At 36.1% G+C, this 12,726-nt stretch overlaps 1 protein-coding gene across 1 annotated transcript in view; it reads right to left on the reverse strand.

Moving 5' to 3' along the window:
* The window catches only part of MTA3 (metastasis associated 1 family, member 3), a gene marked incomplete at its 3' end in the record, with an annotated part of 101,003 nt that overhangs the window by 41,482 nt on the left and 46,795 nt on the right, over positions 1–12,726 (reverse strand). Inside the window, exon 7 of the mRNA XM_009579120.1 lies at positions 2,270–2,372. Within this exon, the coding sequence (XP_009577415.1) occupies positions 2,270–2,372 (103 nt within the window). The remainder of the gene's footprint in view (positions 1–2,269; positions 2,373–12,726) is intronic.

A 12,726-nucleotide genomic window follows, 5' to 3' on the forward strand; every position in this document is an offset into this window, starting at 1 on the left:
GAATACTCGATGCCTTTGATGCAGCATGTAAAAAGGATCAAGTGAAAATGCTTTTAAAATTTCAAATACAGATAGCATACACACACTTAACCAAAATCACAAATAGGAATGCATTTAGGAAAGAGTTCTTATTGTCAGAATTTCAAATTTGCAAAACTAAACATAACTTCCAGGAACCAGAGAAATACCATTCTTATGGGAATCCCAGCAGGCACAGCCAATGCCCAGTGAACTGCAGTTAGGCCACAGCAGAAATACCTTCTGAGTCTGTAAGCACAGTTTACCAGACCATAATACCAACTCCACTGTTATTCAAGCAGCTTTTAATGGTCCAGTATAACGAAAGCCTTTACATGCAAGCAGACAACATACTGAATTTAAAGCTGGCACAATCATCATAGGAGAACTGTTTCTCCAGAAATCGGTGAAAAATCTCTCTCAGATGCACTTAATGCAACAGAAATGTGATCTTGCAGCCTATGAATACAAAGTATATAGGAGCTTGGAAATAGTTTCTGTCAGTTCAAAAACAGCTTACAAAGATGAATGGAGTTTTGGGGAAGAACATCAAGAAAGTGGTACCTGAGTAACATCTGATTACAGGTGTTCATTAGTGATTGCCTACCACAAGATCTTGGATAGCTACAATTAGTCAGCTATGACCAAGACCTATTCCCGCCATAACAGAAACCTTTTTACAGAAATTCATCAACTTCTAAACAAATGCAACCTTGGTCAGGCCACAGCATCGCACAGGATGTCTTAAGTAAGGGGACAAAGAGAGAAGAATGTTTTTCTCTAAAAATTTCATTTATTCCCTGTCATTTATTCTCTGTCACTTCCCAGTAGACTGCTTACTGGCACACTCCCCTGGCAACATTTCAGCTTCACAGTATACTACTTCAGCTCCCCAGAGCGGCTGCGAAATGCAGAGTGGAGGGATGTGAAGACAATGAATGAACTCCTCAAAAACGCACGTGATCTTCACACAGATGGTATTTTTAAGGCACCCCATAACGGTCTGCCCATACATATCCAGGAATTATATTGCTGGTGATAGTAGTAGTCCTGTTTTCTGGATTCTGTTCTATGTAGCATCTACCAGGCATTGTGATCTTCTGAACAGATGAATGTTCACACCCATACCCCTCCAGCTTGTTTGGAAATTCAACAGGGGCAGGCAATTTTTACAACTGTATAGAAAGGATACAGCACTACCAAGTGGGGGAGAAAGAAGAAACCCAGGTGGATCAGTATGTGAACTGTAAAACAATAAATCGGCAACCCATTTCACCATACACAAGCTGGAAAATATAAAGCAACTTCTATTTCCTTCCTGAAATGCTTTGTTCAAAAGGGAGAAAGAATAAAGAACAGAAACTGGAAACAACGTAAAAGGATTATTTGCCTAAGAAGATTTGAGACTATGCTCTGCAACCAGGTTACAGAAAATACAGGAGCTGGAGTGATTCAGGATAAAATCCCTCCAGTAGCTGTGATTAACAGTTCTCTGCCATCATTGGAACAGCACCTTTGTACAATATCTGTAAGTATGAATTACAGGACAGGCAAAACATGCTCTATCTTATGAGTGTCAAGCTGTCCTTCAGTAAGAATTCTATAGAGTTCTGAAAGTTTTTTTTTTAAAGTAAAGAAATTATTTTTAAAGGTATTTATTAATTCCAAGGGCTTTGATGTTCCTCTCATAAATCTGCATAATCGTATGTTAATTTATAAAATTGAACTGACCAGATTTTTTTCACTAATGAAAGGCATCGCTTCAAAACTTTTATTTCAACATTCATCCAAAATAATTGCACTGCATGTTATTCATCTTATATGCAAATTGGGCAAGTTCTGCATCCATTTCGTTTGTTAACATTTTCTTTATTTCTACTCTTAATTTTATATTACACTACGAAATTCCAAGTACTATAGTAAAAGACTGAAATATTAGCACTGAAATCCTGTTTCATTTACTCTGAGGGGAAAACAGACTGATGTCTACATTTAAAGTATCAAATTCTACTATAACCTGACATACAGGCAGCGTAGCATTATTCCAAAATTCACTCTCTTTTTCTTCCTTGTGTATTGATAGCTCCAATAAATATGCAGAAGATTATGGTCTGATTTTCTCTTTTAGCTAACTGTGGGAAAGAGAAGGGCTCACAAAATGGCAAACAAGTTGAGTAACACGATATAGGGGAATAAATAGTCAGTAGGAAAAGGAAAAGGAATTTTTTTTATTAGAGGATTTTAATCTTACCGTGCTACAACTAAAAACTGGTCAATCTGACGGTCAGTAAGGGGGCTATCTGGATCCCATACTTTTACTTCCAGCTTTGCCTGTTCTCTGTCATCTAATTCTCCTGTCAAAAGGTAGATGGGACAAAACACTTATTACTCACAATGTTTTTTTCTGTGTATTTCTTGCACTATGTTTAAAAGAGACATTGTACATTTTTAAACACACACACACACACAGAGTACTTAACAATCAGCAATTATCCATTTAAATTCCATAATGCAGCATCAGTAAAATAAACATCTTCCCTTAACATCAGCATTTCAATTTAAGGAGGCATTCTTAGGAGGTGTAGTACCAAAGAACTTTAATAAAATGTGATTATAAACTTGAAACCATAACCTAAGTAACCAGTGGTTTCTTTAAATTACTTCTCAACTATATCAAAGTTACTGTTTCACTGAAGCCATAGTAAAATTAATTTTACACTTAACCAGCTTTAGCAATTAAGTTCTATCCAATTTGCATTCTATGCCTCCAAAACAAAAATCATTATGAAAAAATGCTGTCTACTTAATTTAATTTTTTTTTCACCTCTAGCTCTCAGCCACTACATCATCTGTATTGTTAACACAAATCATAATATTAAAATTGCTGTGTATGTTGACTAGTTATATCCTCTTATAAAATAACATATAAGGCTACAACACAAGAAAGTTATTACATACTACATCATGATTTCCCAACTCCATTTGTCTGAACGGATTAATTTGTGTACATGCATGCGGTCGAAACAATGGTTTTAGTGGTTTCCAAAATTTAACTTGCCCTGTATTCATTATTAAGAGAGTATGGCATTTGTACTGCTTGGAAGAACAGTGAAGTGTGAAGATGCTACAATGATTCACGTTCATATGGAAGCCTAAATCTTGGCTCAGGATTTAGGCTTCCATATGAACCAATAACTTCTACTGCAAAATGAGAGACATTACAGAGGCTGATTAGGCAGGCAACACACATTCTACTGGTGTAAGAAGATCTACCTATGGGATGTGGCCAAGACATTTGGGGCCACAACAGGTGACACGAGCAAAGTCAGAATCTTTGTCTTTCCTTGGTATTTTAGAATACGAGCATGTTCTTCCTTCAGTGAACATGTGAAAAACGCCAATGTTTAGTTGGATGCCAGTACTTTTATGAGCTACTACAAGAATAAAAACCTGTTCTCAAACATAGCCGTCCAATTTCCTTTGAAAATCTAGGCTGTGTAGGTACCCCTCTGAGCACACAGAAGATAACTTTAGAATCATAGAATCATAGAGTCATTAAGGTTGGAAAAGCCCTCTAAGATCATCAAGTCCAACCGTTAACCCAACACCACCATGCCCACTAAACCATGTCCCTAAGCGCCTCATCTACACGTCTTTTAAATACTTCCAGGGACGGTGACTCAACCACTTCCCTGGGCAGCCTGTTCCAAGGCCTGACCACTCTTTCAGTACAGAAGTTTTTCCTGATGTCCAGTCTAAACCTCCCTTGGCGCAACTTGAGGCCATTTCCTCTCGTTCTATTGCTTGTTACTTGGGAGAAGAGACCTGTCTGTGTTAGTCTGTGTTATTTCTTATGACTTAATGAAAACAGCCAGTATAAACATGCATAGTATCATCAAGACATGAAATCACCTGTACACTTAAGAGTCTGGAAGCAGACTGCAAACCGAGCACTGGCTTTTCTGAAATCTGATCATATATGGCGAGTTTCTCTAGCACATTCATTCTGGAAGCAAATGAAAACGTGGTATATATTTATCCCTACCAAATACACCAGTTAGAACTGCACCATGCTGTCTGCCTAATGTTTCAGGAACAAATTTCACAGGCACAGTCTCAGAAAAATAAATTACTTTCTTCTGATACGCAGGCAATAAAGAATTGTCTGCCTAATGGGACATACGCTTCTGTTTAAGCTAATTCGCGTCCAGTACTGGAGACAAACTGTTAATTTCTGGCAATCCTGGGCAGGATTTTAGATCTATAAACTTATTCAATGGACTACACACTTGTCAATACATTCATTTTTTCCATCTGTGACAGACACATTGTGGGTGATGTTCTACATTTTATACATTATCTCTGAGCACTTCACTTCAATCTGTTAATATATAGTTTTAAAATATCTTTAATGTTACTTAACTGTTTCAGAACATCATAAACTGGAGATCATAATTCTAGAAGTATGGCAAAACCCAATACTCAGGTAGGGTATACTTCTCACAAAGAGAAAACATCATAAAAGCACAGCACAAGTATTCAGACAAAACATGTCACTCTCCTGAATCAAGTTTGCAAAAAGATGAAAAAAATTGCAATACTACACATCTTACTCCAATTAGAGGTAATTAAACAATTGCTACTACAAAATGTTGTTCTAACTGTTGATAAAGGTAGATCTGAAATATTGCCAAACAGTATTTTGTAATGGCAGTAGACATAAATGGGATACAAGCAACAGAATATTTATACCAAAAGAACCCAAACACATATAATGTAATATTTGCAATATTAAATATTACTGCAACAATGGTAGACAGAGAGTTTTCCAGAAGATACGTGGTGTCTGCCAAACTGCACTTACAAAAAATGCTTCATTCCCGATTTTCCACTTAAATCGCAGGATATTATCACTTAAACAGGAAAAAAAGTAACCTAAACAGATCAAATCATGGAGGCAGTCAAGCAGTGCTGTAGAAATCTTTGAAAAGTTGATTTCAGGAATAAAAATTTTATTTACTTCCTTTGAATGTGCTGAAAGAATCAGTATAGGAGGATCACATAAGATAAACAGGTCTTCCTTCCAGACGTCTTCTTTCAAAATAGTAATTACAAAACCCCCTCTGTTTTCCTTGAGCTGTCTGTCCTTAGTTAATCATGCCTGTACCTTATTCTAGAGGATTTGTAACGTGGCTGACCCCTTTAAAACTACAACAACTCTCTCTCTGTTAACACCTCTACATATCTCTTTTATATTGTTGAATTTGACATAAAACTACAAGACATTCAAACTGAACAGGCATCAAAGTTGCCATAGTATTAATTCCTTATACTGCAAACTCCAGGACACAAATGGAATGGGGGAGTTTAACTTTTAACATTTTCAGTGTTGCATCTGAGAAGGTTCTGTTTTACAAGTGTTACCTTCCCTCACTATCACCAACATACCAATTACAGCTTCTGAGAAACGGTAGGCTATTTTTTTGAATGGCTGGTATGACATACCAGTGTATCCAGTTTATTTTGAGCGCTGCTTATAATTTTATTAAAGCCAACCTAATCCTGAGAATTAATTTTACTGGAAAACATTAGTAGATGGCCAGAAATATGCCTATTTTTCTCCTCATCCATCATTCAATGCCTCACTTCTCATAGTTCTCTTATAATAAAAAGCAAAATGTGATTTTTTTTCTTTAAAAACCCCCCAAACATTAAGTTCTGTATTTCAGTTAGTCATTTTAAACAAAGGAAAGCATCATATGCCCCCCCACCCCAAAACAATTGTAAGAAAAATTTTACAAAACAAAACTAAACAAAACTCAACTTTGAACTGAATGCAAATAAGATGAACTACAAGAAATTAAAGAACTACTTAGTCAGCCTTTTAGACTTCACTTCCTGCAGATAAATACCCCCAAGGTAATTAGTACATTAGATTCAACATGATTCTATGTTCTTCTTATAACATATCCCACTAAAAGAAACATTTTGTTAGAGTGCAACTCTTTTAATTTTACAGATATGTAACAATGCTGCAATATTGTATCCTCTTAAGAAACTGAACCACGACATCTATAAAAGTTGGATTTTTTACGAATGGTTTTCAGGGAAACAATGCCAATTCCACTTTTAATGACGAACAATTGATGAGGTGTCTGACTGAAAAAAAGCCACAAGAAGCACTTTGTGCTTCAGTTTTATGCCTGTGAAACAGGAATATCTCTTAGCTACATTGCAAGGATGCAGAAGAGAGATACTTGTCAGTTCTTATCCTCCCTTAGTCCAGTTCAGCATGCAACACAATGAAATGTCTGTTATTGGAATACGGGATCAGATTTAGTAGATACAGCATTTAGCAGATTTTTGCCAGAACTCTTCAGCAGTACACTAACTGCAAGTAATCCTAAATGTCTTTTTTGAATACAGCTTCACGTGCTATATAACGTTGTATAAATAGGCAACTAATCACTGAAAATGAGGTTTCAATTCATGAACCACCTTCTCACACTGCTATTTAGACTGCTTGTCTGCAAACCTTTTCTCTAACTTACATATGAGAAAAATAGCATCACATTGGATTTTCTCATACTGTCTAGCTACGAAAAAAGTTCGAGCCATTAAGCCTGTCTGTCTAAAGTAAAATATGAGCTTTCTCCTTCAATGAAAAGTTTGTTAGTTCCCCTCTAAAACACTCAGCATATTCATTCTGCATAAAATGAATTATACATTCATACACAGAGGTTAATTATCACAAAACGTCACACAGCTTTTGACAAACAACTGATGGGGGGCGGGGAGGAGGATGTACAGCTTGACTGAGAAAGCCGGTTACAAAATGTCGAAGTAATTGCCACTGGGAAAGTAAGTTTTACATGAGGTATAGGGGCAAAGACATCTTTCAGATGGATGTACAAACTTTATCTACTGACACTTCACGAGTTCAACTCTGCATAAATTGAATTCATGGTAGACAGCTAGCTGACTGTTGGTCTTAACTAACAGAAATTACAACTCTTCTCCCTATAAAAGCTCTGCAGACACAGAATTATTATTACTCATTTTTTTTTAATGATTTGTGATTCTCACCAGTACTGATCGTCAAAAATCATCCAGAAAAAAAGTTCAAAAACTTACACTCAACTCTGCAAAAAATAAAACTGAATTATGTGCAAATAACTTCTCTGATTAAAGTAACATGAGAAAGCTTAGATTATTTTAGAAGTGTAGGCAAAAGGAAAATTACGTTTACCTTTCACCTGCAGAAAAATTGCCCCCCTTAGCTTGCCTGACAGATGTATATCCAAGATTTCAATTAGTCATTCAGATAATGAGTTGTATATTTACACAAATCTTATGGTAAAACACAATTTATGAACATGATGCATGTATGAAGACTAGAAATGAAAAACAGACTATATAAAGACTACATGTATAGAGACTACAAATGAAAGAGATCAGGTGATACAAGCCCATTATTTGTCTACAGCAACTTAAACTGCTTCTGAGCATTTTCTAAGCCAATAAAACATGCATAGTCCAATCACCTCCTATCCTCTAGAGCTCTAGCCTATAAAAAAATCAGCTGTTTTTAACTTGAAAAATCCCTTTCGAATTAAACTGCCTCCAACTCCAACCTTAGAGCTCTCTCAGTGCTCAGCCTTGCAGTGCTTATAAATCAACCACTGATGATCAAAAGACAAGACCTCACAAAGCACTCAAAAGAGCTTTAATTCATCATGTTCTGAATTCCTAGAAATAAACAGAAAGAATTACAATTGTGCTCAGAATAAACTAAACTGTAACCACGCAGTAAAGACAAACTTTTCCATAACGCTGCAACAAGAATGGCTGGCTTATGGGAATGTCCAGTGCTGGAAGAAAGGAACAAATAAGGTTGCCTCTTTCCCAAAACCCTGCAGAACAGTATGCAAAAAGGAACTTCCACAGATCGGAGAACATGGAGACATAATGTCCTAAAATCATACCATTCCTCACTTGATAGTCCTTACATTAAATCACATTTAGGTAAAATGCCCACTGCTACAGAAATGAAATAATAAAAAGTCCTTCCATTTTAGCTTTTTATGGCAATGACTTAAATTAATATATTGCATAAAACGACAAGGTCACCTTCAGTTCAAAGGCAAGGACAAGCATTCAACTAATGAAAAGATACCTGAAATTCACCTTTATTTTGGAATTGGCTTCTTGTACTCCTTTGATATCTGTGAATAAACCTGTACAATGTGACTCACACCAAGATTCCCCACGCCTCACTGCCATTTTACACTATTTTTTTGATTGGTAGACACTGTGCAGTGCTCTAGCACCTATTCCAATCTGAATACAAGAAGATTGCAATAGTTTTTCTGAATTCCTGAAATAACAACACATGAGGTAATACAGTTTTCAGGAAAGCATAGTGAAAATTATTCTGTGTATAAATAATAACAGTACCATACTACAGATGAATATTAACAATATTGAAAATACTGTTTTGAAAAATCCCTTTGAAATTAAACTGCCTCCAACTCCAACAACCTTAGAGCTCTCTCAGTGCTCAGCCTTGCAGTGCTTATAAATCAACCACTGATGATCAAAAGACAAAGCTTACAAAGCACTCAAAAGAGCTTTTGGAAAGAGGGATACCGCAATGGACTGACATTGTATTCTTAAAAAAAACCCCCTAAATTAAAATGAAATCCTGCAATTTTTTTTTACATAAACTTAATGTTATGCATATTCAAATTCCCTTTGACTATAGTATTCTAAAGATAGATAGGGCTATTCATTTGCATAAATTTAAACAAAACGTGTAATTTAGAGAAGAACTTTTTCTTTAGGATGAAATGTATTTTGACTTATTCAAGTGTAAAAACCACATTTCATCTGCATCTGATATTTGTTTTTCATCTTCTACAGAACAAACTTAAAAGAAAATCAGACACAGTAAACAGCAAAGGAAACAAAACTATGAACTTACAATAAGTCCATTTAGGCAAGTTACTGAGGTAGAAAAAAACCCAGCAAAGTCAATTAAACCCTAAGATGTTGCTGCTTGAAAGGCGATTTGAGCTCTCATTGCGATACGTTATTTCAGATAATATGCACATCACAGCATACAACAAGTAACTGTATTCTTCATAAGTCTGACTACCTGACAGAACTCATTTAATATTTGAACAGTCTCAGCCAAGGCTCTACAGCTATTATTAATAAAGAAATCTTTCCGACAGCAATCACGCACAACCTTCCACACCAACAACGCAGCACAGACCATGCCTAAGTCTCCTGAAGAAGCTAAAGACAGCAGGAAATCATGGCTCTCTTGTTATAAAGACTAAAACGACAACTGACTTCTCTTCAAGTATAAAGCAAACTTGAGAAAGGTTGACCTGCTTTTACAATTCGGGGGAGGGTGGGAGGAGACCAGTCCAACAATCCCCACGCAGAACAACCCGAATAACTCACCTCAACTGTTGAACAGTTTTTATAAGATGTAATTGCTAAACAGCACAGTTTCCAACTCTTCTAATTTATCATTTGACTGTTAACATAGAAGTTATGAATGATCTGAGAAATGAAGCTCAGAAATTTCCATTACTACATTATATAAGAATACTATATAGTAAGTACATAATATAAGGAAGAAAAGAACCAACTTAATCCATGTAACTGCTTGTTTGATCGAAATTATACATGCACTTTATACCTCAATGAATTGTACTGAAAGGCAACAAATATTTTTAAACAACATTACTGAAAAGACTTCATAAAACACTATGTTTTATAATGCAAAGCTTCCGAATACCTAATTGAGCTTCTGTAGTATATGTGGCTGCAACCCTAAACTACAGATTTCCCTTGCATCTGCAAGGTTAGGCAGAAGTAAATGAAATCTTTACCGAAAACAGGCACAAAGAGGCCATTTACATGTGCTTTGTTTGTTTAATTTATAGTAAAACTGATAAAAGTCTATAAACATGCGTTTAATTGCCCAGCACATGAATCACTAACTCAGCTCCCTAGTAAAGAAATTGGCAAGACTGATGTAAAGGTTATTATAATCCTATTAAAATTTGACATGAACAACATTGTAAAGAGTATTTTACTATTTGTGATGATCATGCATTTGACAGTTAATTATGAAAAATTTACTCTACTGAGCTTGACAACAAGAAAACAAACCTGCAAATCGGACAAGTGACTACCATATTTAAATTTGCTAACCTTCAAGAAACAGCTCCTTCTTTTAGAAGGTATTACAGAAAAACTTTTCATGTTAACTCAAAGTCAAAAGCGCAACCAACAGAAACTCGATTTGAGAACAAAATATATTTGAGTATGCATAAACAGGAGTTTTATTCTGGTATATTACCTTTGTCAATTCATCTCATCTAACCTTAAACATCCTCTGATCTATTTTAGATACTCTTCAGCTGAGATGAATCAAGTCTAGGCAACATTCTTCTACTCTGACCACAAAGGTAAGTCTTACTGGGTTACCACAATCACACCTTTTCTGTCCTGTATTCTATTCCAATTTCCACAAGTAGGAACTTCCGAATCCGTGTGTTGCACCTTTTGTTCCATGCATTCCTTCTGAAAACTTCATTAAAATAGAAAGCCATATCTTTTAGTTGAACCAATCACCCTCAAAGATCTCTCTGCTTCTGGCATATTCTGACTGGTATTTTGAAATGATCATTTATTTTGCTGCTAACTTACTACATTTTCCGACAACTTTGAAGCTTCAATGCATTTCAGACTGAACTTGGTGGAATAGATTTCTACAAGATTCCTGGGCATTTTCTTGAAGCAAATGCAAGTTAGGCATAAACATTTCCTTTTATACTTGCTCCTGAAGGTAGTTCTAGTACCAGAATTTGAGCTTTACTTTCTGCTGTCTAGATCCCAGTAAGGTCATCTTGAACTGACAGGAAATCTGGTTTTAGTCAACAGACTACGGACGCCCAAATTGCTGTACGTAGAACAAAAGAGGTGCACAAGCTACTACACAAGCGAGTTCCTCCACTCCATCCAAAAAAGTACTTTACAGTTGACAGCTTTTTCCCCGAAAATCTTTTCCTTGCATGCCAACACACCGCTCACCGAAGAGCCTGAAGCTGCTGCTGTTGTCACCTTCGGTGTGCACAGGAAAAACAATTCTTGCTTTGATGATGGTACCTAAGCAACTGGGTTTAAACTAAATCCACTGATTTATTCTTGTAATTGCAATTTGGTTCACTCACAAAGGAAACATTAACTACTTCAGGACCACATGGTCTCAAAATCATCAGCCCTCGTGATTTCTTAAAGCCAGTTAAAAACAAAAAGCTAGACATACACTATTTGTGAAATACTAAACTCAGGAAAAAAGAGGCAGTATTTTCTGAATTTTATTTTCTAAGAACTGCCTATTGTATTAATGTGTCCAGTTCTCATATCCAGCAATTGTCACAAGACTGATCACTTAGCAGAAATTACAGACCACATTTTCTGAAAATTGATAGGACACTAAGACACAATATTTGTTTATCCTGTCAGACATTTCTCATAGCCACACATTATCCGTCTTCAGGGTCTAACAATTGCATGGCTCTCCAATTTTTAATACTTAAATATTAGAATACAGAATATTCTAAAAATATTTCATACTGCCTGATAAAATTTTATTTTCTCACAACAGAATGAAATCATTGCAACTACATCAACACTAATAGAGATAATCCAGCACACAGACTTTTGACAAGAGAATCAGTTGCGCCATTCAAACAACTCCTGCAGGTCTCTGGCTAGTATGAGTGATTTTCAAATTCAGCAGTGGTTCTTCCAATAAATGGGAGTATTATGTAACAGAACAGATCCCTCCCATGAGATTACAGCTGGATTCCACTATTCTAAAACACATTTTTCATTTATTAAATGAAAACAAAATTTTAGTGTATATGGGAAGCATTTAAATAACCAGAAAATACAATACACTTGAGTCCAAGCATCTTGTACTTTCATAATGGTAAAAATCCAAACAGTATGCAGATGAGTTTCTTATTTGTCTCTTTAGTTGTAAAAATTTTTGAACTTGAAATCCTGGAATTCCAATATTCCCAAACGTTAATAGGCTTGCACTCTTGAGTTTAGTAGTTTCTATCTGATATGTCTGGTCTATTAAAAACAACATGCTCTTGCAACTGAGCTGCAGTAAGAAGCAAAAAAACAGAGAAGACATTAGGAAATACCTCTAAAGGAATTGTTTTGTTCTTTTTCAAAACCGACAAAAGTTTTAGAAGTCTTGGATACAAGTTCTCTGATGTCATGATTTAACACAGCAGGCAGCCAAACACCACACAGCCGCTCGGTGACTCCCCCTCCCCACCGTGTGGGACGGGGAGAGAATCGGAAGGGTAAGAGTGAGAAAAATTGTGGGTTGAGATAAAGACAGTTTAATAGAACAGAAAAGGAAGGGAAAATAATAATAATAACAACAATAATAATAATAATAATAATAATGATAGAACATACAAAATGAGCGATGCACAACGCAATTGCTCACCGCCCGCTGAACAAAGCCCAAAACCAGCAATCGCCACTTCCTGGAACACGCCTCCCCTTCATATAGTGAGCATGATGTCACATGGTATGGAATACTGGAACACCCCATTGGCCAGCTGGGCCAGCTGTCCCTGCTACGCTCCATCCTAGCCTCTT

Source organism: Fulmarus glacialis, unplaced genomic scaffold (genome assembly GCF_000690835.1).
Source record: "Fulmarus glacialis isolate BGI_N327 unplaced genomic scaffold, ASM69083v1 scaffold17870, whole genome shotgun sequence".
In the NCBI taxonomy this organism is placed as follows: domain Eukaryota; kingdom Metazoa; phylum Chordata; class Aves; order Procellariiformes; family Procellariidae; genus Fulmarus; species Fulmarus glacialis.